At 34.6% G+C, this 27,875-nt stretch overlaps 1 protein-coding gene across 3 annotated transcripts in view; it reads left to right on the forward strand.

Moving 5' to 3' along the window:
• Positions 1–27,875, forward strand: part of SEMA3D (semaphorin 3D) — a 217,114-nt gene that overhangs the window by 68,715 nt on the left and 120,524 nt on the right. For 2 of the 3 annotated variants that reach the window (XM_024131035.3, XM_024131030.3), the window contains one exon: positions 10,837–11,027. In XM_024131035.3, the coding sequence (XP_023986803.1) occupies positions 10,877–11,027 (151 nt within the window). In that variant the 5' untranslated portion in view covers positions 10,837–10,876. Of the gene's footprint in view, positions 1–8,749; positions 8,776–10,836; positions 11,028–27,875 lie in introns of all 3 variants that reach the window. The other variant, XM_024131021.2, reaches the window with a different exon arrangement.

A 27,875-nucleotide genomic window follows, 5' to 3' on the forward strand; every position in this document is an offset into this window, starting at 1 on the left:
ACTAAAAATTAGTTTTGAGCTCCTGCTATATATCATTGTTTTGCTGTGTTATGATAATCATAGGACGTTAATAATGAAGTTAGATCAACCACATTTTGTAAGCTGTTATGAATTTCAAAATATACTTTATAATAAAATAACAATTTTAAGGTTAGTAAAAAAATGTAAAAAATTGATCTTGGATAAAATATAACTTTTTAAACATGACTTTTTTCATGCAAGAAAATTCTTTTAATTAACTATTTAATACTTCACATATGTCAAAGTATGTCAGCAACTTATGAAATAGAAAGTATGTAAACTTCTTAAGTAGCGTCATAACTAGAAAGGGTAATTTGTTTAAAGAAAGTGAAACGTAAAGAACACTGATAAGAGTTTGTGAAAGATCTTTTTACCCATTTTAAAAATAAAGGTGAGGGGTAGAAATGGAAAACAGTACACTGAATTAAATAGGATAGATGGATAGGATAGATGCAAAAAAATTAAAATGTGTATGTAATGTATTATGATCCAATATAAAGGATATATTGAATTGTAGCATATGTCGTTACTATATTTATATCCTTCAATTCTACATAGCCTGCAAGGTTATTTAAAATTCCCTGTTTTCCCCTTTGAAGCTAGTATCCTTTCTGGAAAAGACACCAAAAGAAGCCTGATCCTTTTAATCTTTTAATACAAGTGAAAATCTTAAAGTCAAGCATTATACATATTCACCAGTGTTTATTCTATTTTGATTCTATTTCTTATATGAAGTTATTATTTGATTGGATATTTAGTTATTTTCTCTTTCTTAAAGAACTACATCATTTAATTTATTTTTTCATTGAAGTATAGTTGATTTACAATGTTGTGTTAATTACTGCTGTACAGCAAAGTGATTCAGTTATACATATATATATATATATACATTTTAAAAAATATTCTTTTCCATTATGATCTATCATAGGATATTGAATATAATTCTCTGTGCTATACAGTAGGACCTTGTTTTTTATCCATTCTATATATAATAGCTTACATCTGCTGACCCCAACCTCCCACTCCATCCCTCCCAAATCCCCTCCCCCTTGGCAACCACCAGTCTATTCTCTATATCTGTGATTCTGTTTCTGTTTCATAGATAGATTCATTTGTGTCATATTTTAGATTCCACATATAAATGATATAATATGGTATTTATCTTTCTATTTCTGACTTACTTCACTTAGTATGATAATCTCTAGTTGCATTCATGTTGTTGCAAGTGGCATTATTTCATTCTTTTTTTATGGCTGAGTAGTATTCCATTGTATATATATACCACTTCTTCTTTATCTGTTCATCTGTTGATGGACATTTAGGTTGTTTCCATGTCTTGGCTATTGTGAATAGTGATGCTATGAACATAGAGGCACATGTATCTTTTTGAATTACAGTTCTGTCCAGTTATATGCCCAGGAGTGGGATTGTTGGATCATATGGTAATTCTATTTTTAGTTTTGTGAGGAACCTCCGTACTGTTCTCCATAGTGGCTGTACCAGTTTACATTCCCACCAACAGTGTAGGAAGGTTCCCTTTTCTCCACATCCTCTCCAGCATTTGTTATTTGTAGACTTTTTAATGATGGCCATTCTGACTGGTGTGAGGTGATACCTCATTGTAGTTTTGTACATCATTTAATTTGAATGAGTAGCCCTGGAAGCACTCCAGATACAATTGTATCTTATCCTTCATGACAAAATTCAGACCATCACTGATTGTCCCCACTTAAGCCATAGAAATGGAGTTTGTTTATTTACTTGCATGGTCATTTGTTTGTTTTGGTGGTAACCTGTGATTATTTTCTTCATTTATCTTCATACTTTTGGAAATTATATAATAGTTCCCTGAGAAGTCTTTATTTTACAGCCCTTATAAACTCTAGGCATATGTTCAGGTCATTATTAAATGTCTTTAAAACCATAATTTGCTTTTGTACTTAAAGAGAATCTTAATAGAAATTTAAATCAAATGCAGTAATTTAAAAATGGCTAATACACATTGATCACTTACTACGTATTGGGCATGGTGTAGTACTTTACATCATGGTTTATAATCCTTACAACAAATGAGTTAAATACTGGTATAATCTACTATTTCAGATGTGATAAGTGAGACACAGTGAAGTTAAGTAACTTTCCCATCAATAAACAGGAGGCCAGCGGCAGACCTGGGCTTTGTGCCTGTGTGCTCAAGCACCATGCCACTCTACTTGTGACATGTCCTGGAGGAGTTATGGAAGGTATAACTGGGCATGTTTAGAACTATAGGTAGAAGAAATTTAACAATGCAATCATATAAGTGTACAAAAATGAAAATTATAATATTAGTTTATGTATAATAGTTACAACTTTATTTTCAAATTATTTTTAGTGTTTTAATAGCAGAACTAAACCAAATGTGAGAGTATTGACTGGGTCATAGTCTTGGGAACTTTTGAATTTCTGGTACTAGCTGGTAGATCAAAATTCAGAGTTCTATTACAGGTAACTGTCTTCAGAGACCCAGCCCTTTTCTGGGCTAGCAGCTCCTACAAAGAGCACGTGCAAACTTATCTTGTAATATTTGCCTAAGAAAGACACAATAGTCATCAGTTGTTGAATTCCATTTGCTAAAGATAAATTTTTAAATATTAATGACTTTCACATTTAATTCCATTAAAATTGTTATTTTATTTATCTATTTATCTATCTATTTACTTATCTATTTAATTTATTTATAGCAGAGTAGGGTCGATTATCATGAAATTCAAATCTGATGTGAAGACTGAGTTTCTAAATTCTGCATATGACACTTAGTTCCCTTCACATGCTGCCTATTTTTATTCCCAGATAGTTTTATGTTTATGAAGTGAATTATTTAAACTCTTCTTGCTATGCATATGGAATCCTTACATTGCTAGAAATGTTTATTTCCCTTAGGCATTTTGTTAAATAGTGAAGAAAGAAATAAACTGTGTTCATGTGTTTAGCACATCCTTTTGCTTTTTAAGAAAGTCATTTAACTTATCATAAGTGTTTTGGTCTCAGAAGTACCTGCATTCCTGGAGAATTTATGGGAATATGAAGTTCAGGGTCACATTTTTTCTGCTCTGCTGTTTTTCAGATTAAGAAGTTTGCTTTTAGATACTGGAGTTGCTGGTAATTTGATTGGATTTCTTGGTCTGTTTATTTAAAAGTGTTAGGAGTTTTAAAGAGAATCCTTATAATTGTTCTATATCACATGCCTTAAAAACGTAATTTAATTAGTTCATTATTATTTACTAGTTTCCAATAGTTACAACCTTTAGATCCTAAATTAAATATAGTGTGAACCCATGTTATAATTTAGTTTTACTATAGGAACTTACTTTACTATTTCCTATACATAAGCAGTTTTATATAATAGGTTGATATCATTTTTACAGCTTGGCAACTAATAACCTCTGTATATTGTTTTTGAGGATATGATGAATCTCTTGTCTCACAGTCCTGTAAAGTATCCACTAAGCAATAAAAAGAAAACTTTGTTTCCTTCTTGTAGCATAACTAATCTTTTCAATAAATATTTTTAATTGGAAAATATAACATATATGTGAAAATTGTAAAAAACAGCACCACCACACAGGTCAGAAAATAAAAAGAAATTCTTAACTGTACATGTTTGTCTGTCATTCCTATGCTGGTGCTGTGCTCTTCTCTTTGAGTGTCTTTGCACTGCTCCGTCCTTGTTGTAAGCACTGATGAAGTAAAAGCACCATGAGAATATTTTTAAGTGTAATAAGATACCTACGTTGCTTTGAAAGACAAGCTACATGAGGTGCACAATTATTTCTGCTGATACAGAGACCATGGGGCCAATAAATTAATTTGTATATAGAAAATTTGTGTATTCAATCATTGAAGAGTCAATTTTTAAAAAGATTTAAATCCATTTATTGCCCACATAGCAGAAATAGTAGATCAATATTATAAAGTCTGGGGAAATTTTTATTGGGCATAAAACTCAATGTCTAAATTAATAGCTAAATGTGTGCTTTAGGAAAGAAAGTTAAAACTTTTGGATATTTACCAGAACATGATTCTGTTTTGATGCTAATGATATTCCTAAAAGATCAAAGGAATAAAATAGAGAAACTTCTCAATAACAGACACATGGTTAACTCTTTTTATTTCAAGAAAATATGATTGTTCTGCCTTCTTAATTACAGTAATTCCTACTCTGCTTTAGTCAATATTTCATTTACTTAAAAATCTCTTTTTAAACTGCAGAGGGCATGTATCAGAATATTTGAGGTGTAGGATGTTAAGTTTTAAAAAACAATCCGTTTAAATAATATACATTTATATTTTGAATACAAAAGGCAGACATTAAAATTTGACAAGATATCCTATAATTCTCAAAAAGTATATCAGAATTCCAAAGCGTGAGGGATAAGATTATCTTGGTCATGAAAAGATGCATGGATCAAAATGCTCTCTAGAAAATGAGAATTTGGAAAGAAAAATCTTAAACCTTTGAATTGTGGATTAATCAAATTTAAAGAGAAACAAACCATGATTATGCTATTGTTGCTTTCTCTGACCCAACAAATTGATAACCATTAGTGATCTGCTTTGAGTAGCCAATTAATATGAGATATAGGCTAAAGAAGATGGCTAGCAAAGTCATTTATAGTCATGTCTTATTAATTTTTTCTAACTGTGTTAATTATTTGAGCAGTTTGGGCTTCGGAGGCACTTAATTTCTTTAGGACTTCTTTACAATGTAAGCATGGTTTTGCTGTTACTGTCATGTTCAGGAAAAAAATGTAACCCACGATATTAAATCTAACATGTTACACATGTATGTTCTGAAATCTCATTATTCTATTATTTTTTATTGAGCTGGATTCATTAGATGTAAGATCGTGGAGAATTTGATCTGGCTCTAAGTACAAGGCTATAAGTCTTCCAAACTCAAGTAACATGTAACAGTGGTGCTTTGGTGAGCAGGGATTTATACAACAATATACTTTCAGTGTACTTTAGAAATACAAACATTGTGTTTAAACCACTGCAAAATAAAAATGAAATTACTGTGATTTATTCTTACTGACATAGAGTTTAGCATGTAAGTCTCTTTTTTCATGACCTCTGAAAAATCAGATGGTCTGACAGACTCCTGTGGAATATATCAATTGATGAAGAATTCATGACATCTGAAGGCGATGAAGTCTATTAATGGACAGTTAAAATTCATCAACCAAAATTTCCTACCCTATGAATTCCATCTATTGGTAATAATACTGTACACTTGAGCAGTGATTGCGTACCCTCGATGGTACTAAAGTAGTAGAATATCATGTATATTAGAAAACACAGAAAGAGAAATTGGAAAAGGATGACATAAAATAAATGTAAATGACAATTTTAGCGTTCCAAGCACCATTCCAGTGAGCCTTCCTTCATCCCACTTGCATTCTGCTTTGATGTCACTGCACTTGATCAATGGAATATAAGATATCTCTCTGCAAACATAAAGTTTCTCCTTGTTTGCCTATGTTGTCTCTTTGTTGTTCAAGTTTATCCTATAATTTCTGTTTGGTTCTTTGTCTCTATGTTCCATGTCCCTGCCAGGAAGTAATGTTACTAAATTGATCAGTCTGTGTACTCTACAGGAAAACCATCTGATCAAACAGTAACTCAAAAATATGAGTTACAGTTAGGCTAAAGTGAGTTTATACTGGTAGTACCTTTAATTTGGGGATGGTCATAGCTCTTTGTGTCTCATGAGTTAGATAAAAAATTCTCAAGTGACCTCATGTGCACCACAAAGGTATGAAGAACAAGTAACTCTTTATAAATTAAGAAATCAAGGATTCTTTTTCTCCCTTCTCCAACCTACACACACACACACACACACACACCCACACATGCACGCACGCACGCACACACGCACAAGCACACACATACCTGAGAAATGATCCTACGTCTAAGTTCAAGGTTTTCAGGTGTGAAGACTTATCATGTATTTTCTTTTCCTATGCATATAGTCTATTTTTTCACTATAATTATATGTTTTTGCAACAAATAGATATAAATAAGAGAAATCAATGAAGTTCACATGTAAAATTTTATATTCCTTGCTCCTCAAATAATATTTTTGACGATTTACCATCCATCTAATAAGTTCTGGACTCTGTATTCCTTTGGGAAATGGCACAAGGCCTTATTGAGTGTGAGATTATGCATTTGGAGCTCTGATTTAGTGGAACAGTGTGTAAAAATCTCTCATAATCACAACACTCCCTATTGGCTCCACATCTGAAGATCCCCAAGAGTGCTGTTTGTCCCAGTAAACATCTGGAACAGATTATGTGCAGTTAATTGGCTCCAGGTCGAGCTTGTTACAGACAGTAGCATGCAGTATAACCTATGCAATTCACCAAATCCACCCACTTTAGGTTAAATCACACCTACTTCTCTCTATAATTCCTCCCAGATGCGGGAACACACACGCGTGTAGGTACAAAAAACACACACAGACACACACACACACTGACATGCACTGGAAGATAGCAAAATATCAATAGATTATTGAAGAGGTTGTTGGCAATACATTTAACCCATAAATTATCTCAATTAAAAGATTAACTTGAATTCAAAGGATTGCTGGGAGGAAAAACAAAGAATCAGGAGCAGCAGGTTATAGAGTGATTGTTTTATAGGAGAAAAATATATAAAGTTTAAAGAAAAGTTCCAGGAGTTTCAGAATTTTTGTTTTATTTTGTCCCTCACCCTGAACAAATGGTTCAGCACGTGTGGGCACTTATCGGAATGTCATACTAGCAAGGAAAGCAGTGCTTTGATTTTTAAGTTATTTAACAATATTAATGAGTTAGGTAACAAGGAACAGTGTGACTACTGTTCATTGGAAACCAAAACATCAATCTTCTTAACTTATAGTGTTGGACCACAGGGCATGTCTTAGCGATTAATGACCAGTTGGAGGAGTAGATATCTCAATACATAGCTAAGGGCCATTAACCTCAACTAGTCATTAATTCACAGGAAATGTCCTATACTGAGGTCATTATTGCTAATAAAATGAACATACGGAAAGTTTCCTCTCTTTTGCGTGTGTACATAAGCATGCATTCACATTACATGCATTGTTACATGTCATAAAAAAAAGTAGTATTACGTATATCCAGAAGCTCAGAAAAACTAAACCTAATGAGAAATTTAATATACTTAATCTCTATATTCAACTAACCTTTATTCTTTTTGGAGAGTATGGGTAGGTGGAAGGATACATGTTTGTGTGGCAAAGCTGTGGAGCTGCTGTGATCAGATACCCATTTTCTGCTAACATGTGGACATAGGGAAAAGTAAAAGAAACAGGCAAGTGGGATTAGAGAAGCACTGATGAATATGGATGAAACCAGCACATATGATCTAAGACCTAAGGCAGTGTGGAATAACAGCATCGTCTGAGTCCTAAAATTGTATATTAGCTACGAGAACAGGCATGAGGCACATTTAAGCATTAGGCGGAATCCCTGTTTGGTTTCCTCTCTCTTTCACTCCACTGGATTATGCTACATTGTCTCGCCCTTCTCACACCTATCATGCTTCCAGCTTTTCAGGAACCCTTAACTAGGTATCATTGTTACCTGGAAATGTCTCTTTTTGCTTTTTATTCTCCTTTCTCTGTCCTCTATGAAATTATCCTTGTCTTACTTAAACCTATATGATACTCCTTTGCACTGCCTTCCATAGCATCTTATATCTCGATTTTAGCAATTATTTCATACTTTATGTATAATCAACTGCTCCTTTCAAATAGGAATCTTATCTTTCTTCTCACTTTAATAAATCATTGGAGATGAGTTATGGTGTTAATTACCATAAGTATATGTGTATTATATATTCTTAAATGCATATTCTTATTTGCAAAAAAACAGTAAGTTTTTAAGGAGAATCTGTAACTCAAAGAATGCATCTGTGTTTTACTGGTGTAAATGTAAAATTGAAAAGTTGCAAACATGCATTTCTTAAGACAGTGAGTAAATTAAAAGTCACATAATTTAAAACTAATCCTGATAAATTTTTCTGTAGACCAGTTAAGTGACTCTGTTTTTTGCCAATAGCATATACGTTTTCCTACTAGTTCTGAAATAATACAATTCTTTATTTTTTAAGAGTTTGTTTTAAATATGTTATTTACAGAAGGGCTTTATTAGTGTTTTATTTTAAAATATATATTACTGAAATTTTTAAAACTAGAATTTTCATTAAGGACTGCTAATAGTGTAGATCTTTTTGGTCAGACATTCCTCTTTTAAGTTATGTCATTAGGTGAAATCATCAAGAAATGTCAAGTAAATGTGAATAAAATATGTTATGTGTGGCAAATGTGAATAAAATATGTTATGTGTGACACATTCACATATGTCAAGTAAATGTGAATAAAATATGTTATGTGTGGCCTACGATATTCTTAAATGAGTATCTAAATCAACTTGATTCTTTTCATTTGTAGTAATCTTCGAAATCAAAGAATTAAATATGCATGGATTACACACAAAGACAGAATAGTTTGGTACTTCCTACGGGTAATTAAAGTAACTGAGAAAATATACTTTATTAAGCATTCATATTCAATGTTTCATGAAGAAACAACATACAGTTTGTAGCCTAAGAATGTTTGTCTTGTATAAAAAATTAATACATCCCTATATTTTATTTTATTTCACATTCCCAGATTGATCTTAACTTCTGAGATTTAAGGTAAGTTTAAGGAACCTGCTTCAGAGTCATTGAGGCATTTTAGTAAAGAGTTGATCTACCGTAAGAAAAATACTCTTATTTAGACATGCTCTTAAAACTAAGCCATATAGACATAAAGTATTTATTTTGATATTAAGTAATTACAAAAATACTAAAGTATAGTACTTTTTTATTATGGCTAAAGCTGTTACCAAGAAATTATTGGTACTTGAAGCAGGTACCACATCTGGAATCCTCCCAGGAAGTATGCATAGCAAGATCCTTTCTGTGGGCTATTTATTAGAAGATGTCGAGGAGAAGGAAGAGAAGTTGAAGACTGCATCAAGAGTTGAAGGTCGGGCTTCCCTGGTGGCGCAGTGGTTGAGAGTCCGCCTGCCGATGCAGGGGACATGGGTTCATGCCCCGGTCTGGGAAGATCCCACATGCCGTGGAGCAGCTGGGCCCGTGAGCCATGGCCGCTGAGCCTGCGCGTCCAGAGCCTGTGCTCCGCAACGGGAGAAAAAAAAAAAAAAAAAAAAAAGAGTTGAAGGTCACTTGATTCTGCCATAATGAAAAGCACCTAAAGACTTAGGGGCTAAGGAGGCTGATTCTAGCTGAAGTCCAGAACAAATGTTTTAATCCATCTCTTATTTGCCGCATGACCTTGAGAGAATTATCAAACCCTGTACCTCAGTTTCCTCATCTGTAAAATGAGGAAAATAATTACCTATCTTTCTTGACTGTCATTAGCATTGATTAAAAAATAAACGGAGGCATATTAAAATTTTTAAGAGTTTATTTGAGCAAAAATCAATTTGAATTGCGCGGCACCAAACTGGAAGTGGTTAGGAGTGCTCCACTGATAGGATATTAGGGAAAACTTACACAAAGAAAATTTCGGAAACAAAGAAAGGAAATTATTTTATTGGCTATAGCTTAAAGCCTAGTTAACTGTTTGGTTGTTCTTAGCGTTCTGAGTCCATAGCTTTGGCATTTACAGGCTTAGATTTTGTTTGATTAGGCAGGTAGGCTACCATGGCATTAGAGCCACCTCAGTCTAATGACCTACTTGTTTAATTAATTTAACAGCATTAAGTGATTTAATTTATGTAACACCCTTTTTTTAAACATCTTTATTGGAGTATAATTGCTTTACAATGGTGTGTTAGTTTCTGCTTTATATAACAAAGTGAATCAGTTCTACATATACATATGTTCCTATATCTCTTCCCTCTTGCGTCTCCCTCCCTCCCTATCCCACCCCTCTAGGTGGTCACAAACCACCTAGCTGATCTCCCTGTAACACACTTCTTAAAAAGTATCTGGTTCATGTAAATACTCAACGAATATTATTTGTAATTATTATTACCAGGCTTAGTTTGAAATATGTGTGTTTTGATTTATTCCGTGTCTTAACAAAGACAAGCAAGGTAGCTTGTTTATGGCAACCGAGTTAAAAACCGCCTCCTCTTATAAACCCTTTTATTTTACAGTTTGTTTTTATATTCAGTGCTTTCCTGTGTGGAGTAGTATAGGGTGCAGGTAAGATTGCCTTGTCCCAGGCCTAAAATCTATACTGGTGGCCCTGACCTGATCATGTCCAGTTGTCCCAATTTTAGGTGAACTGCTAAAATATTTTTTGTCAGAAACAAAAGAACTCTCTCAAAATGACAGCTTTTATTAAATTTTGCTTGAGGATCTTTTCGTTTGAGGATGGTATGAGGAAAGTGTAGGCTTCTACCAGTATTCTTATCTGATCAAGAATTCATCAAGTTACAGAAAGAATTGGTCACTCCTATATTTGCATGAAACAAAACAAAACAAAAACTTTAGTAGAAGAATAGTTGCTAATTAACATAAGTAGTTGAATTTTTAGTTCCGTACTCATGTCCTCTGAGTAAAGCCAGACCTGAATTTTATTGCTCAGTTCTGATTCGTTTCCCTTGCAACAATTTCTAAGAGCAGAACAAGAGAGAAGGAGCAAGTATATTTTTAAATCTACATACATTCAGAAAATTATAATTTAGTAAGTGTAGGAAAATCTGCAAACTGCTATATTAATAGTTCTTTTCTTCTTTTTAGATTAAATTAACGCTGTTTGAAACAGAACATTGTTTTCATCATGATTGTTACTAAAGATGAGAGACCAAAGTCCAGAAACCATGATTTTTACCTTTTTCATGCCCTGATGGTGCTAAGCATGACCATGCTGTTTCTTCCAGTCATTGGAACATCTAAGCAAAATATTCCACGACTCAAGCTAACCTACAAAGGTAAATGTGTCAGTGTTTTTCAGGTTGCCTTCTTTTATTTAGAAATGCATACTGACTTCAGTGAAATGTTTGTAGTATTGGCATCAGTTAATAATAAGATTATTATAGAACGCAAAGCCCAGTGAGTCGTTATTCTTGGTGAAGAAAATAGACACCAAAACTGTTCTTGTATGCTTTTCAGTTCATTATTTACAATTTTTAACTACTGATTAGCATAATTAGGAAATTTTGGTCAGCAAGTTGTAGTCAGTTTTTTGTTTTTGTTTTTGTTTTTTTGGCTATGCTGCGCGGCATGTGGGATCTTAGCTCCTCTACCACAGATGGAACCTGCACCCCCTGCATTGGAAGCATGGAGTCTTAACCACTGGACCGCCAGGGAAGTCCCTGTAGTCAGTTTTATATTAAAATAAATCAATACCTATGTATGGTCAGGCCACTCAAATAGCTGTTCTCTTGCTCTCTGTAAGTCCCCTGTTCAACCAGTGCCTGCTTCACCTATACCCTACTCACCTGACAGACCTTCCTACATGCTTGCCCCATGCCCCAGCTAATGATTGTTCTAATTTTAGCCACCATGATAGCCTATCAAAGGGGCAGTTAGGGGCGGGCCCCTCTGCTGGTTTCCCTGGTAACTGATGAGCCAAACTGCCGTCAATTTCCCTTATAAGTGGTAACCTCCCCCTGCCCGTGGGAGTGAAGCCTGCCTGCTTTGTTCTGCTTTGCTGTGAGCCCCATACATGGTGGGGTGTTGCTCCAGAACCTTGCTTCAGACATGTAAGATCTCCCATCCATTAAACCATTGATGTCTCTGTCGCTGACTCCGGGCTCTTTGGTCTTGAAGCTGGGCAAGCACAAGCCTTGTAGGCCTGTGGGGTGCAGCTCAACAGCCTAAAAATAGAAAAAGCATTAATTCTATACAGCTGCTACTAATTCGTTGATCCTTAGTATTTTTTAAAACAGTAAGATATCTTGAAAAATATTAACAAACTAAAATACCTCTCAAGCATCTACATATTGTTTAAAAAATAGTCTGTATGAGAAGCTTAAAATACAGAGATGAGAAAACATTTAAGAAATGAAATCTAAGCTAATTGCTTTTACATGTTTAAATTAGTATGAAAGCAAAGTTTATTTGCTAATATGTGTTTATATGTCAGTGTGATATATCAATATATATATCAAGAGAGAGAGAACGAGCCAAGTTTCATGCTCAAAGATTTCTTTCTTTTGTTTTTTTTTTTTCTGTAATATCCCCTTGGCTTCTTTAATACCTAAGTAATGAGAGGAATGTAGGGGACTCAAACTCCTTTATTCTGAACTTGGCGGGTAAAAATTATGCTGGCAGGTTTAATCTTTAAGACAACTTATTTTCTGCTCAAATTAAATATCAATAATAAAAGCAAATTTGGTGTCTAATGTAAGCTTAAGTGGAATTATTATACTCATTACACATTTCATATGTTGGTATTTGTTTGGAATTTATACCTCATGAGTTAAAGAGTTAAGGTAACATTATTTTTGAGTTTTTATATTCTCGAATTTCTAGAGCAGAGACAACTAATCTATGGTTAAAAAAATTCGGGACATTGCCTTTGTGCAGTTGAGGGAAGGATCGAATGGAAAGGGATATGAGAGGAAACGTTCTGGGCTTATGGAAATGTTCTCTATCCTGATAGAGACATGGATCACCCAAGTATATAATATGGACTTTTCACAACCCATCATATTACACAAGTCAGATTTGTTTGCCTGTTTTCAAGATTTAGCTTAAGAACAGAACAGAAAACAAGTATGAAAAGCCAAACAATTAAAAAAATAAAGTGAAAGTTTGAAAATAGGTTGAACGGAAAAAAAAGGAAATACTACCTGTTTTCTATGATATAGTGAATAACACAAGAGCATTGCATTGATGAGGATGGACAATGCAAAATAAATTAGACTTGGAAAGAAACTTTAATAATAGTTAATAATTACTCACTGAGGATTCATCATGAGCAAAGCATTGATATAAGGAATATGTGTGAATTATGTCATTTTATCCTCATCACCACCCTGTGAGGTGGGGATTATTATCATCTGCCTATAAATGAAGTTACTGAGGTACTGAGAAATTAAGAAATTAAGGTCTCACATTAGTTGGTGGCTCAGCTCCTGAGTCAGCCCCATGCTTTGGAGAGCCTGGGTGCCTAATCATATTTCTCACACCCTAGACAAGAGCAGCAGTTCTTCCCTGAGGCACTTACCTACCGAAGTGAACTTTAAAGTTGACAGAAGCATCTTGCTGATATTTGACTAACTGATTATATGACTTCAATTGTCAAAATTAAATGGAGTTGAAGAAGACCACACGCTCTTGGTAGCCAAAAGAGAGTTACAGACTTTGATAATCTTATGGGAAAAAGGGAGATTGTCAATGTGCTAATTTGTGTTCATAATCAAAATTTTATATGAGTGACTGTAAAATATGAACTCAAATGTGGTAACTTGATCATTAGAAAATAACAAATCAGTTCCTAAAAATAAAAAAATTAAAAAACATTAATTTTCCGTAGCTGCTGCTAATTAGTTTATCCCTAGTTAGAGGGGTTTTTTGGTATGAATCTATGTTTTTGTATAAATACTTGGAATCAACCATGTAAGAGTTCAAATTCCTGTTTTATTTATCTCTCTATAGATTTTTACTCTTTCTAGCACCTAGTACTTACATAAAAGGAGAACTGGTATAAATGTTGGATTAAATGCAATAAGAACTATCTTTGGATGGTTCTTATATTTAGTATACTTTCCTAATGTTATATTTTTTAGATATTTATCTACATGTAAATTATCTATTGTTACATGTCAAAAGCAGTAGCAAAGACTGAATGCAGGGAGGGAATTTTAAAAATCTCTCAACTCACCCTCAATACACACACACACACACACACACTCACTCGCCCCTCATCCCGTCGTCTCCCCCTTGTTCCCCCTTTCTCCTCTCCCCCCTCCCCCTCCCTCTCTCCTATAGCGCCCTGTGGCTGCTGTTAGCCATTCATCGCCAGATTGTATGCTAATAATAGAGTAATGATCTTGGCTAGGAGAATTACCGACAATGCTTACAGAATATTCCTCTTTCCACCTGTAAGAATTTGGGGACTTTCCTTCGGAAATCATCAGTTCAGCACTATGAAGTAAGTATGCATTAACCATACACTTGGGAGAATTTCAACAGTTTCTCTAGCCACCTCTTCTCTGCCATATCTGAGAGTGTAAAAGGAAAGTAGTTCAAATCCTGATGTAATAGTTTTTAAAAGTAGCCTATTCCTGAATAAACAAAGTTATAACATAAAAATCACTGCTAACTTGGGGTTATCATGAGGAAAATTCCTACCTCTGAGATAATAATCACAACTGTCCTTTGGCATTTTCTCTTTCTCTTATGACTGACTAATGAGTGAAGATCAGCTAGTATCACCCATTGCTTAGTTTTTTTGTTTTTGTTTTTTTGCGGTACGTGGGCCTCTCACTGTTGTGGCCTCTCCCGTTGCGGAGCACAGGCTCCGGGCGCGCCGGCTCAGCGGCCATGGCTCACGGGCCTAGCCGCTCCGCGGCATGTGGGATCTTCCCGGACCGGGGCACGAACCCGTGTCCCCTGCATCGGCAGGCGGACTCTCAACCACTGCGCCACCAGGGAAGCCCCATTGCTTAGTTTTGAGGGAGTCTAAAACTTCGTGCTTGGCATTAAAATACTGCCAGAATGTGAGGTTAGAAAAATCAGTCAAAATGAAAAATTAACTGTATTTTCAAAAATAATTCCTTTTTTTGGGCACAAAATCAGCTTTGCTTACCATAACTCAAGCTTCCTTAGGTGCAGACCAGAGACACAGCCAGTATCAGTAGAGTTAGCTACTTTAAACAGCTGCAAGATTATTTTGAGGGATTTCTTAAAGGCCAACAGAAATATAATAACCATTTTATCCAAAGAATGCTCTTTGATAAAGACTTAGCTTTGAACCTCTGAATCCACAGGAGCTTGTTTGGTTCTATTGTTGTGTAAAGAGATTTCCCCTCAGTTGCATATTTTGAATTCTTGCACATTTATGCATACTAAATCAGTTTCTTGAGTAACAAGTAAGGAAACTTAGAGGTCAGGATGTTCTGTATTTCTGGGTTTTGTTTTATAAGGGTAATATATATATATATATATATATGTATATATATATGGCCTTACAAGGTGAGCTTCTCACAGTGACTTGTATACTTTATACTGCAGATGTAGTAAATATAACTTTTGAAAAATGACCAGCTTCAGTCTTGCAATTACTGTAAACATTTTTTGTATTATAAATCATCATGAAGGAACTCATGCGGGTTAAGGATATTTATACCCAGGAATCATTAGTATCTGCAATGGTATTTGTTTGGAAAACTCCTAAAGATGAGATAGGTAATATAGCTAAAGAGGGAATGGGCAAAAAAACTTTGAAAAAGGAAGAGAAAAGTCACTGTCCCCCTTGAATTTCTTTACCAGATAGGGAGGCAAACAATAAACAGGTAAACAAACAGATGAAGGTTATTTCAAATAGTGGGAATTTCTTCTATCAGGAACATCAAACAGGAGACTGCATCCAGGACCCTACTTAGACTTTACGACACTATGAAGAACCATCATTTTTATACCCATTTTATAGATAAGACACATGAGGTTAGAACCCGAAGGCCTTGCCCTAAAGCAAGGAGCTGTTAAGTGGCAGAACTAACTTGTGTGTTTTCATCTCTCTAGTTCCAGGCCCATGTTCTTGCCACCTTGTGCCCTTGAGGGAGACATTGCATGTTCAGGAACACAAATATCAAGATATATATATATAAAAAAAAATACAAGGTTTCATTATTACATCTTTGGCAGTATGCTCTTCTCAGTAACTACCAATAGTACTAATTATTTTTTGCTCTTCCAAAACTTATGTCTTTTCACAGAAAAGAAAACTGGAAATCATCTTTAAAATTTTTATCTGCTATTGTATAACTAAACATTAGTGCATTTGGTAGAATAGTTCTTTATCTTGTTTGAGTCTTCTGAGGAATGAGTGGATAAGTCTATATATTTTTCATTATTTACAAATGACTCTATTTAGCTGTGAAATGTGGCATGCCTCAAGTAGAGATTCATGGCTATTTGACTCATCTAACTTGTTTGATTTGACTAGTTTTGTATCAGTTCTGTTATCTCGATTGAGTATAGCAGTGAAGAAGGCAGGTTCTGAAGCCAAACTGCTTATTAGGTCTTAACTGCTGTTACTAGTTGTGGGATATATGGATGTTTATTTTATGTACTGCAGTTTTCCAAGTGCATTAATTTATTTAATTCTAATGAGGTAGTTTTGAAGGTGTCTTGATCCATGTAAAGCATGTAAAACAGTGTTTGGCATAGTAAACATTTAATAAATGCTGTCAATTATTAATTTTTGTGAACACTATCATCTTGCTAGATATTAATGGCTGTTCCCAGACCAGAGTTTTCCCTATATAAACAAGTTTGAAAAATATTACATAGTTTCATCCTGGGGATTTACGACATATATTAAAATTGCTTCTGTTTACTCTCAAACATTTTCTACTAGGGTTAGTTTCCCTCAGTCCAGTACCACCCACAGATTGTGAATTTATTGAAGGTACTTTCCAGTATTTTTATCTTCATGGTCTTCTAGTAGTTAACAAGCTGTTAGGTCATTATTGACTTTGATAAGAGTAGTGTCTTTGAGTGGTTGGTAGCCTTCAGGGTGGGTTAAAAGGAATCATAAAATCATTCATTCAGGAGTTCCTTTCTAAAGTGGACATTTTTGTTGTCAAATCAATGAGAAAACAAGATGACTTGCTCTGAATATCTCTCCTTAAGTACATAGTAAAGAAGCATTATCAATCTTGTAGTAAGAATTCCCATATATTTTCTTCTATAGAGCAAGTCATTGATGGTTTAATTTTTAATGGACTCACTTGTTTTCCCAGATGTATTTTCTCTAAACTGAGGCTGTGTGTGGGACTGGGCTTTCACAGGTTTAAGAGCTCAAGGATAATATTATTGTGTATTTGATATTCAGCTCTCAGTGGTTAATAACAATAGTTTCTGATGCCCCCTCTTTCCAGCCCCATGCTAGCAACAAGGGGATATATTAGCAAGTAGAAGAGGCAAAACTCCCTGGCATCACGTAGTTTATATTCTGATACAGAAAGGTAGACCATACATAAGTACATTACACAGCAAGATGGAAGATGATAAGTGCTATGGAGAAAAATGAATCAGGAAAGTTGATTGGTGGGGGTGTAGTAGTCAAATATGGTGCTCAAGAAAGAGCTCACCCAGAGAGTGATGTTTTCACAGATACTTCAAGAAATTATTGTTGCAAGTCATGAAGATACTTAGGAAAGGAATATTTTTGGCAAAGGGAACAGCAAGTGCAAAAGTCCTGAGGTGAAAAGGTGTCTGGCATGTTCAAGGATCTTGAAGACAGTATGGCACAAAAACCAATGGAATGGGAGAAAGAAGAAAATTGATTAAATCAGAGTTAATAGGAGAGAAGAAGGATTAGATCCTTTCACTGTTGTCATTGTTAAAACGTTGGTTTTTAGTCTGAGTGTTATGGGAATCCATCAGAGAATTTTGAGCACAGAGGTGACATGGTCTGACTTTCATTATTATAGGATCACTCTGGCTTCTGTACTGTGCACTGAAAGGGAGAGATCAGGGAAATAGGGAGCCAAGTCTGAGAGGACTGTAATAATCCAGGTGAGAAATGATGGTCTATGAGCGAGACTAGTTGCAGTGGAGGTAGGAGAAGAAGATATGAAGGTAGAGCCAACAGGATTTGTTGATGGATTGGATATGAAGTAAGAGAGAAGTCAAATCTGACTCCATCGTTTTTTTGTTTGTTTGTTTGTTTGTTTTTGATCTAAGGATGGGGTTACTATTAACTGAGATGGCAGAAATTGTGAAAGAATGTTGTGTGGGAAAATCAAGTGGACATATTCGTTTGAGAAGCCTATTAGATATCTAAGTAAGATGCCTAGAAAGCACTTGAGTATATCATTTTTGGAGTTTATAGGCGATGTCAATTGGAGATATGAATTTGGCAGTTAGCATAGAGAAAATTTTAAATCCATGAAATTCTGTGAGATGACTAAGGGATATAGAAAATTTAGAGGATTGAGTTCTGGGATACTCTTAAGTCAGGAAATTAGTGAAAGGAGGACTGAGCATCTAAGTGAACTTAAAGAAGTGCCCAGGTATGCAGGAGAAAAATCAGAAGTTGTGGTGTAGAGAAAGTTAAATGAAGAAAGTAAGAAAAGGGACTATCAGCAGTGTCATATTCAGCTAATGTGTCACGAAAGATAAGTAAAAATTAACATTAAATTTAACAACAGAAGTCTATTGTTGACCTTGATAAGAGCAGTGTTTTAAGTGTGGGAACCAGAGCACAACTCGGATGGATTCTGAAGAGCATGGGCTCGGGGGAGCTGGAGGCAAGTGTAGATAATTCTTTCAAGCAGTTTTCCCATAATAGAGACGTGGGCAGTAGTAGCTGGAAGGACAATTAGATCAAGAGACTTGTTTTTTTCATGAGCTAAACAACAGCATATTTATTTGTTAATTGAAATAATCTAGGAGAGGAATAATTAATGATTCAGGAGAAATGTGGGATAATTCATACACTATTGAAGAAAATAATTATTTTTTTTTCCTCTAAAATCAGGCTACTTTCAGATATATGTTAATAAAACTGGCTTATTTTGCATAATAAACTATTGTCTGATTCATTATCAGTGTCAACTGTTGTGTAGGTGGAAAGAGAGGTTAAACAGATATAAAAATATATTCAGTTTGATATATTGATATAGGTTTGTAAGTACTACATATGTTTAGAAAATTGTTATGTAAGGATTTAGAAATAAAACTTCAGAAAGATTAAATAATAACCTCAGAGTCACATAAGTAGATAATTAAAAAGCTGATCCAAGCCTTCTGCATTTCAGTTCAATAGTGCTTGTACTACAACTTGCCTGTATCCAACACTGTGATTTAGTAATGATTAAAATCTATTTAACACTATGTAGAGCATTCTTCTAAACATGATTGATCTGTAGAGGTTCACGGAGTGGTAGAAGTTACCTAATAATATATGGTAACATATGATGTAATATTGCCATACAAAAGTATCATATAAAAAGTGTTCCTGGAATTAGGAACATACATAAAAATCACTGAGGCCTATGTGGTCAGCAGTGTCCTCCTGGCAGGGTAAAGGAGAGCTACATCATGAGGCACTTGAATTGCATCCTTGTTATGCATAAATATGGAAGGAACTTATAAGGGCATAATTTAAGTAAAGGCAAATTTTTCTGGGATTAAACCCAGTCCACTATTTTTTGGTTAAAATAGGTTTCTTTGAATAGATCGTGTACTGTATATAGTTGGTTTACTATTCTGTAAATTGAGGAGATAAAATTTTTTATATACAATTTCTTGTTCTGTGACCACTTACCTAAAATTTGGCTCTAATTTCTTGGGTCTTATTAAAGGAATTTTTACAGTGAGATTCTTTCAGTATAAATGTAAAAATATAAGTTTACAGATATTTTTAAAATGAATGTCATTGGGTCTTTTTAACAGAAAATTTGGCAAATGCCTCTCTCTTTCTTAAGAACTTGTAATATACATTTTGCATTTTTCTGAGTCCTTTCAACATGCTGTTTTAATCCTATTAATTCAAAAGAGGCATAAATTAAAGCTAAAGTGCTTTTTACTTAGAAAGAAAGATACTCATAAAGAGGTTTATTTCACTAAAGCCAAAGAGAGCCAGACACAGTCTAGAAAATAAGATAAATATTTCAGTAATCCCAATGGAATGGTAAAGTGGAGGAAGCAATAGAAGTGAACTTGTCTGTGGGTATGTTCCATAAAAACAGTAAGTAGAATTGTTTTGAAAAAGAATCTTGCTTTTCTAAGTAATGATAAATCTTAAAATATAAAATATAGCTGTAATGGGTGATAGGGCTTAGAGTTAGAAGACCTCGATAGGTTTTAGCTTTCTCTGCCATGTACTCCTCTTGTACCATTAGAACAGTTGTTTGCTCTTTCTGAATCTAGGTTTTCTCATCTGGAAATTAGTGATAATCCTTTGGTTAAGGATCAAATGAAATAATAGAGGAAAAGCTCTTTGGAAGTTATAAAGCACAAATGGATATTATGATAGGCTTCAAAGAGAGACCAGACATAATATATTACTGAATTAATTGAAGTAGGATGTGAAGAAAATTCAAGGTCTTTAAAAATATATTTAGGCCTCTTGGATACAATTTCTCCTGCCACACATATCAGGACATTTACTTGAAAGTCAATTAATAAATCATAACTTGTCATCTTTACATTTTCCTTCCAGGTTAATGCATATTAAATGAATGTACTTCTCTTCTTTGTATGAGAAAATGGAGGGGAAAAAGTTTTATATGTCATTGGTTGAAACTAAGTAGTTTATTTATCACTTATAGCAATTAAGTTAGTTATAAGTTAATCACATTGGTCACATCTATACATCCCTAACTTATTCTAACAATGTAGTATTGTAGAGGAAAAATAATAATAATTTGGCTATTTTGCATAAATTAACACATCATCATATAAGGGTTTAAGAGAAACTGTAGTGTGGAGAAGAGAGTCCAGCACTTCAAGGCAATTGGGGCCACAGTGTTAGCTTTTCTGCTCCAGCTGTGGTTCAAGGACCAGTAGCGCCAGCATAATTTGAGAGCTTGTTAGAAATGCAGAATCTCAGGCCCCCTCCCAGACTTCTCAGTGAGAGTCCATTTTTTAGCAAGAATCCCAGCTGATCTGATCCATGTTAATCCTGAGAAGCACTGCTTTTAGAGTGTTTTATTTCCAACTCCCTCCTCTTTCCTCCCCCAACACACACAGGAGCATTTGGATACTACAACAGGAATCTCTTATGATTGCAAAGCATTAGAGCCACAATTGGGTCTCCAAATGGCACATTAACCTCTCTGAATTATTAATAAGCCTGTAATAAATCCTGGTTTAGATGGAAGGTAGATAAACCAACATAAACAAGAATCACTAGAGTTTGAAAAATCATCAGTTAAATGTTTGTTAGACTTCTTATGTGAAAGAAGAGGTGATGAATTGCAGCAATGATTTAGACATTATTCTTATCTGCAAGGGCTTCTAGTCTTTATAAGGGACAAAATAACTGCAAAAGGATTGATGCCATAGTATTAGGGTAAATAAAACCAAATGTTTCAAAGAATTTCGGAGGAGGTTGGGTGTGAAATTGAACTTTGAACATTGGAAGAAATTTAGAGTTTATTGAACAAAGTATATGTTGGCATTCGAGGATTTGATCATGAAATTCTAACTTAATTATAATTTAAGGGAAAAAACCAGAATAGACAGCATGATGTGGAAGAGATTGGAGAGGGAGGGGAGCAGGGAACAAGGTTGTTTAGGAGCCTGTTATAGTAATTTTGAGAAGCAGTAATATGGCTCTTAGCCTGGCTGATGATAAGAATAAATGTTTGAGGAAAAAGAATAGATAATTTGCATGAGGAAATCTATAAGGCTTTAAATTTACCTGGAAGTTGATGTGAGGGAAATGCAATATACTTACAGATAGCAATTATTTAAATAGGGGAATAAAAGAGTAAGGGAATAAGGAAGAAGAACTAAAAACGATTCTGTTATCTTGAGCCTGGGAACTAGGTCATGTTATTAAAGTCATTATAGTCAGTAGGACCAGGTGGTTGGGGAAAAAATGACAGTACCAAGCAGGCTACTGGAAATTCTGAACTGTGACTTGGGAGAGGCAGTGGGGTTTTAGGTGTCTATTTTGAAGTCATCAGCAGAGAACTAACAATTTATGGGGAACTATAAATGGAAAACATGATCTCATTGTTTATGCCCTGTAATACTGACTGAAATTAAGGAAGACATTATTCTGTGACTGTATTTTGAATCTCCCTCTTGGAAGTCCATAAGCATATTCTGATGCAAATTCTGTGCACACCTCTACAGAATTATCTTCCTTGGGTAAGCTAGGGGACCCTTTGTGGAGAAAACCTAGAGAAAAGTTGCACAGGTAACTGACATCTGTTTGTTCTGAATGAAAAGCCAAAAGGAAATTTTCCTGAATCAGTGGAAATTAATTTTCAGATCAGATGTCACACTGAATGCCCAGCATGATAAGTGAAAAACAAAACAAGACATATTCAGGCCAATTATTTTAAATTTTATAATAGCAAGAGTGAGGAGGTGAAAGGATTAACAGAAGACATTCAAAAGCTTGGGACACTGATGACATGAGACTTCTAAACCATAACTTTGGAAGCCGGAGGATAGTATATAAATGCCTCAGCTCTCTGAGGGTGAAAGCTGTTTAGCCCAGAATTCTATAGTTAGCCCAATTATCAACAAAGGTAAATTAAAGACATTTTCACACATGGAAAATTTCAAAAATGTAAGTCACAGTCACTCTTTTTTAGGAAACTTCTGGAGATGTGCTCACCAAAATAAGAAAATAAATCAAAGAGGAAAGACATGGGATCCAGGAAAAATCAGTTTCATACTAGGACAGTGGTAGAAGGAAGTTTGAGGAAGCTATTCCTCAGGCCAGAGAATAGACAGTCCAGATTGGAGCAGGAGGAAGAAAGGGCCAAGAGGGTATGTTTCCTGGAGGAAAACAAAAAACAAACTGACAGAATTTCATTTGAAAATTTTATGGGGGCATTTTTCAGAAGGTGTGGAAAGTTTTGATCATGATCTTAAGGAAGTCTAAGCAAATGTCACAATTGGGAAATTATTAACAAAGGCAACATTTTTTTTTCAAGAGAGTATAATCAGAGAACACTATGTCTTTATTCCCATCTTGCCCCTAGGTTCTTCATGACCATTTTTTTTAATTCCATATATATGTGTTAGCATATGGTATTTGTTTTTTTTTTTCGACTAGTGTGAGATGATATCTCATTGCGGTTTTGATTTGCATTTCCCTAATGATTAATGATGTTGAGCATTCTTTCATGTGTTTGTTGGCAATCTGTATATCTTCCTTGGAGAAATGTCTGTTTAGATCTTCTGCCCATTTTTGGATTGGGTTTTTTGTGTTTTTGATACTGAGCTTCTTGAGCTGCTTGTAAATTTTGAAGATTAATCCTTTGTCAGTTGCTTCATTTGCAAATATTTTCTCTCATTCTGAGGGTTGTCTTTTGGTCTTGTTTATGGTTTCCTTTGCTGTGCAAAAGCTTTTAAGTTTCATTAGGTCCCATTTGTTTATTTTTGTCTTTATTTCCATTTCTCTAGGAGGTGGGTCACAAAGGATCTTAATGTGATTTGTGCCATAGAGTGTTCTGCCTATATACTCCTCTAAGAGTTTGATAGTGTCTGGCCTTATATTTAGGAATGTTGATTCTTCCAATCCAAGAACATGGTATATCTCTCCATCTATTTGTATCATCTTTAATTTCTTTCATCAGTGTCTTATAGTTTTCTGCATACAGGTCTTTTGTCTCTTTAGGTAGGTTTATCCTAGGTATTTTGTTCTTTTTGTTGCAATTGTAAATGAGATTGTTTCCTTAATTTCATTTTCAGATTTTTCATCATTAGTATATAGGAATGCAAGAGATTTCTGTGCATTAATTTTGTATCCTGCTATTTACCAAATTCATTGATTAGCTCTAGCAGTTTTCTGGTAGCATCTTTAGGAGTCTTTATGTATAGTGTCATGTCATCTGCAAACAGTGACAGCTTTACTTCTTTTCCTGTTTGGATTCCTTTTATTTCTTTTTCTTCTCTGATTGCTGTGGCTAAAACTTCCAAAACTATGTTGAATAAGAGTGGTGAGAGTGGGCAACCTTGTCTTGTTCCTGATCTTAGTGGAAATGGTTTCAGTTTTTCACCATTGAGAATGATGTTGGCTGTGGGTTTGTCATATATGGCCATTATTATGTTGAGGTAAGTTCCCTCTATGCCTACTTTCTGGAGGGTTTTTATCATAAATGGGTGTTGAATTTTGTCAAAAGGTTTTTTTGCATCTATTGAGATGATCATATGTTTTTATCCTTCAGTTTGTTAATATGGTGTATCACATTGATTGATTTGCGTATATTGAAGAATCCTTGCATTCCTGGGATAAACCCCACTTGATCATGGTGTATAATACTTTTAATATTCTGTTGGATTCTGTTTGCTAGTATTTTGTTGGGGTTTTTTGAATCTATATTCATCAGTGATATTGGCCTGTAGTTTTCTTTCTTTGTGACATCTTTGTCTAGTTTTGGTATCAGGGTGATGGTGGCTTCCTAGAATGAGTTTGGGAGTATTCCTCCCTCTGCTATATTTTGGAAGCGTTTGAGAAGGATAGGTGTTAGCTCTTCTCTAAATGTTTGATAGAATTTGCCTGTGAAGCCATCTGATCCTGGGCTTTTGTTTGTTGCAAGATTTTTAATCACAGTCTCAATTTCAGTGCTTGTGATTGGTCTGTTTACATTTTCTATTTCTTCCTGGTTCAGTCTCCGAAGGTTGTGCTTTTCTAAGAATTTGTCCATTACTTCCAGGTTTTCCATTTTATTGGCATAGAGTTGCTTGTAGTAATCTCTCATGATCCTTTGTATTTCTGCAGTGTCAGTTGTTACTTCTCCTTTTTCATTTCTAATTCTATTCATTTGAGTCATCTCCCTTTTTTTCCTGTTGAGTCTGGCTAATGGTTTATCAATTTTGTTTATGTTCTCAAATAACAAGCTTTTAGTTTGATTGATCTTTGCTATCATTTCCTTTGTTTCTATTTCATTTGTTTCTGCCCTGATCTTTATGATGTCTTTCCTTCTGCTAACTTTGGGTTTTTTTTGTTCTTCTTTCTCTAATTGCTTTAGGTGTAAGGTTAGGTTGTTTATTTGAGATGTTTCTTGTTTCTTAAGGTAGGATTGTATTGCTATAAACTTCCCTCTTAGAACTGCTTTTGCTGCATCCCATAGGTTTTGGGTTGTCGTGTTTTCATTGTCATTTGTTTCTAGGTATTTTTTGATTTCCTCTTTGATTGCTTCAGTGATCTCTTGATTATTAAGTAGCTTATTGTTTAGCCTCCCTGTTTTTGTATTTTTTCCAGATTTTTTTCCTGTAATCGAAGTCAAGTCTCATAGCATTGTGGTCAGAAAAGATACTTGATACGATTTCAATTTTCTTATATTTACCAAGGCTTGATTTGTGACCCAAGATATGATCTATCCTGGAGAATGTTGTATGAGCACTTCAGAAGAAGGTGTATTCTGCTGTTTTTGGTTGGAATGTCCTATAAATATCAATTAAGTCCATCTTGTTTAATGTATCATTTAAAACTTGTGTTTCTTTATTTATTTTCTTTTTGGATGATCTGTCCATTGCTGAAAGTGGGTTGTTAAAGTCCCCTACTATGATTGTGTTATTGTCAATTTCCCCTTTTATGGCTGTTAATATTTGCCTTATGTTTTGAGGTGTTCCTATGTTGGGTGCATAAATATTTACAATGGTTATATCTTCTTCTTGGATTGATCCCTTGATCATTATGTAGTGTCCTTTTTTGTCTCTTGTAATAGTCTTTGTTTAGAGAACACTACTTTTCAGAGTAGGGAAGAATATTTACCTTGTGATAGTAATGGAATGATTAAATATAGCTTTTATAAGAATGGACATACCGTAATGTTAGGAGCTTGGTTGGAGGGAAAGAGTTGGCATAAGAAAGCTAGAACTCTCAACTTCTATAAAAAGGAATTCAGTGGAAATGTCTGAAAATGATGTTTTAAAAGGTAGTAGTAGTACATACATATTATTTGTATATATGAAATTAAATAGAAAATAAACTACTAAATGTGTTAATATGGGGTCTAGATTAGAGGTGGACAGAGGATGGGAGAAGAGACAGATAGGCTTATATACGCCTTTTAACTTTACTTTTGATATGTGTATACTTAACTTTGATTAATATAATTAATTTAAAAAGTAATATTATAAAATATTGTTTTATTTTAAGTTATTCTCACAACTCTCTGTACATTAACTTGTGATGATCTTAGCTTGAGGAATTATTTGCTCTTGTCATATTTGTCTTGCTATTTAGAATCAGTAATAGATGGTGTATTAAGGTATGACTTTTCTAAGTTTTTTTAAAATTAAATACACATACTAGATTGAAAACAAACTCATATTCACTTGTGACATGGTGTTTTGATTTTAAATATACCTTGAAATTTGAAAAGGGAGAAATTCTCAATACTTTGAAGGGAATTAAGAAAATAATTGTCAAAGTAGAATATGTTTTTCCCAGAATTACCCTTTCAACTCTTTCTGAGGCAGTTTATTCTATTATTGAATTCTTCTTCTGGAAATGTATCAGTTATTTATAATGTTAGCCATTTTATAGGTCAGTAGGAAAATTTATCATGGCCAAGCTTTTGAGAATTTAAAACAATTCATTCTTACTCAAAGTAAGAATTTAAAAGGGACCCATAGTTGTAAATTATGAATCTCACATGTGATGGATTATATTAAGTGTCTACTGTTGAAAACTAGCCAAAGAAGAAGAAACCTGTGATTTAAATGCATGGATGTAGATGAAAATGTGATGGTGTAAAATTACCACACTCCTGTTCCACATCCTGTCCTGGCAGGAATGTAGCTTGATGATTAATAGGCTTTATTTGTTCCTAATTTATGTTTCCCTATGTGGCATCATCTGATTTATTATTGATATAGATAATGTTTTGTCTAAGACCTAATGAACAGAATGATTTCCAACATTCCATTGCAGATGAGCAAATGAGAATTTCATTTATTTTTCTTTCTGATTTGAACTTGCATTTGCAAGGTAGGGTTAGACTTTTCACCTAGGAAAATATAACGATGATATAATATACGCCTATAACTTAGCCTTTTGTCGAGAGTTTAGCTTTGAATAACATTCTTTATACATTTGATATTGTTTGAGCAGTTAGCTATGGAGACTAAAGGTACTTAAATAGAGTATAAATGGTATATTTGATAGTGGAAGTGAGCCATCTTGGTAACCAAGGTCTTTTCATATGATCTCAAACCTCAGAAAACCAATTGAAAGTCAGGTAGGGCCAATTTAAGATGAGTTCACTTTCCAAAGGTTAAATCCAAGAAAGAATTCTTCCCTTGCCTCAGACCAAAAGCGGGAGAGAGAAATACAGGTTCACAGAGAGCCAAAGGAACTCGGAGCCACAACATTAGGGACTAATTTTCATTTGGGGATGAGCAGTTTGCTCCCTTTACTCAATTCCGGACCCAAACTGAGAGCAGGCTTTGGGGGTTGGGGGATGGTAAGGGTGTTTTGATAGCCAAAACATTTATGGGAACTATGGGACGAAGGGTTTCCACAGAAAGAATTTTGGGAGTCTAACGGTTGGCATGGAAGCCCAGGGAATTCAGAGATCAAGGGGGAGAAGCTGAATTTATGGGGAAGGCAGGAAAAAAAACTCCTTTCCTTCTTTATTTAGACAGTTTTGCAGAGAACACATTGGAGATGTGACTGTATTCAAGAACCCTCAGAACAGCCCTACTGATATAATGGCTATTTCCTTGAGGAAAAAGAGGGGGTAGGTGGGGTAAGAATTTGTGCTTTTGTGCTGAATATTCTGAGATGGTAGGGAAAGGTGACAGGGTATTTTTTTTGGGGGGGGTTGTTTTTTGTTTGTTTGTTTCTTTTGCTTTGTTTTTTTTGGCAAGTGCTGAGTCCTAACCACTGGACCACCAGGGAATCCCCAAGGATTTGTTTTTTTTTTTTTTTTTTTTGTGGTACACGGGCCTCTCACTGTTGT

The sequence above is a fragment of the Physeter macrocephalus genome, chromosome 5 (assembly GCF_002837175.3).
Source record: "Physeter macrocephalus isolate SW-GA chromosome 5, ASM283717v5, whole genome shotgun sequence".
Classification (NCBI taxonomy): domain Eukaryota; kingdom Metazoa; phylum Chordata; class Mammalia; order Artiodactyla; family Physeteridae; genus Physeter; species Physeter macrocephalus.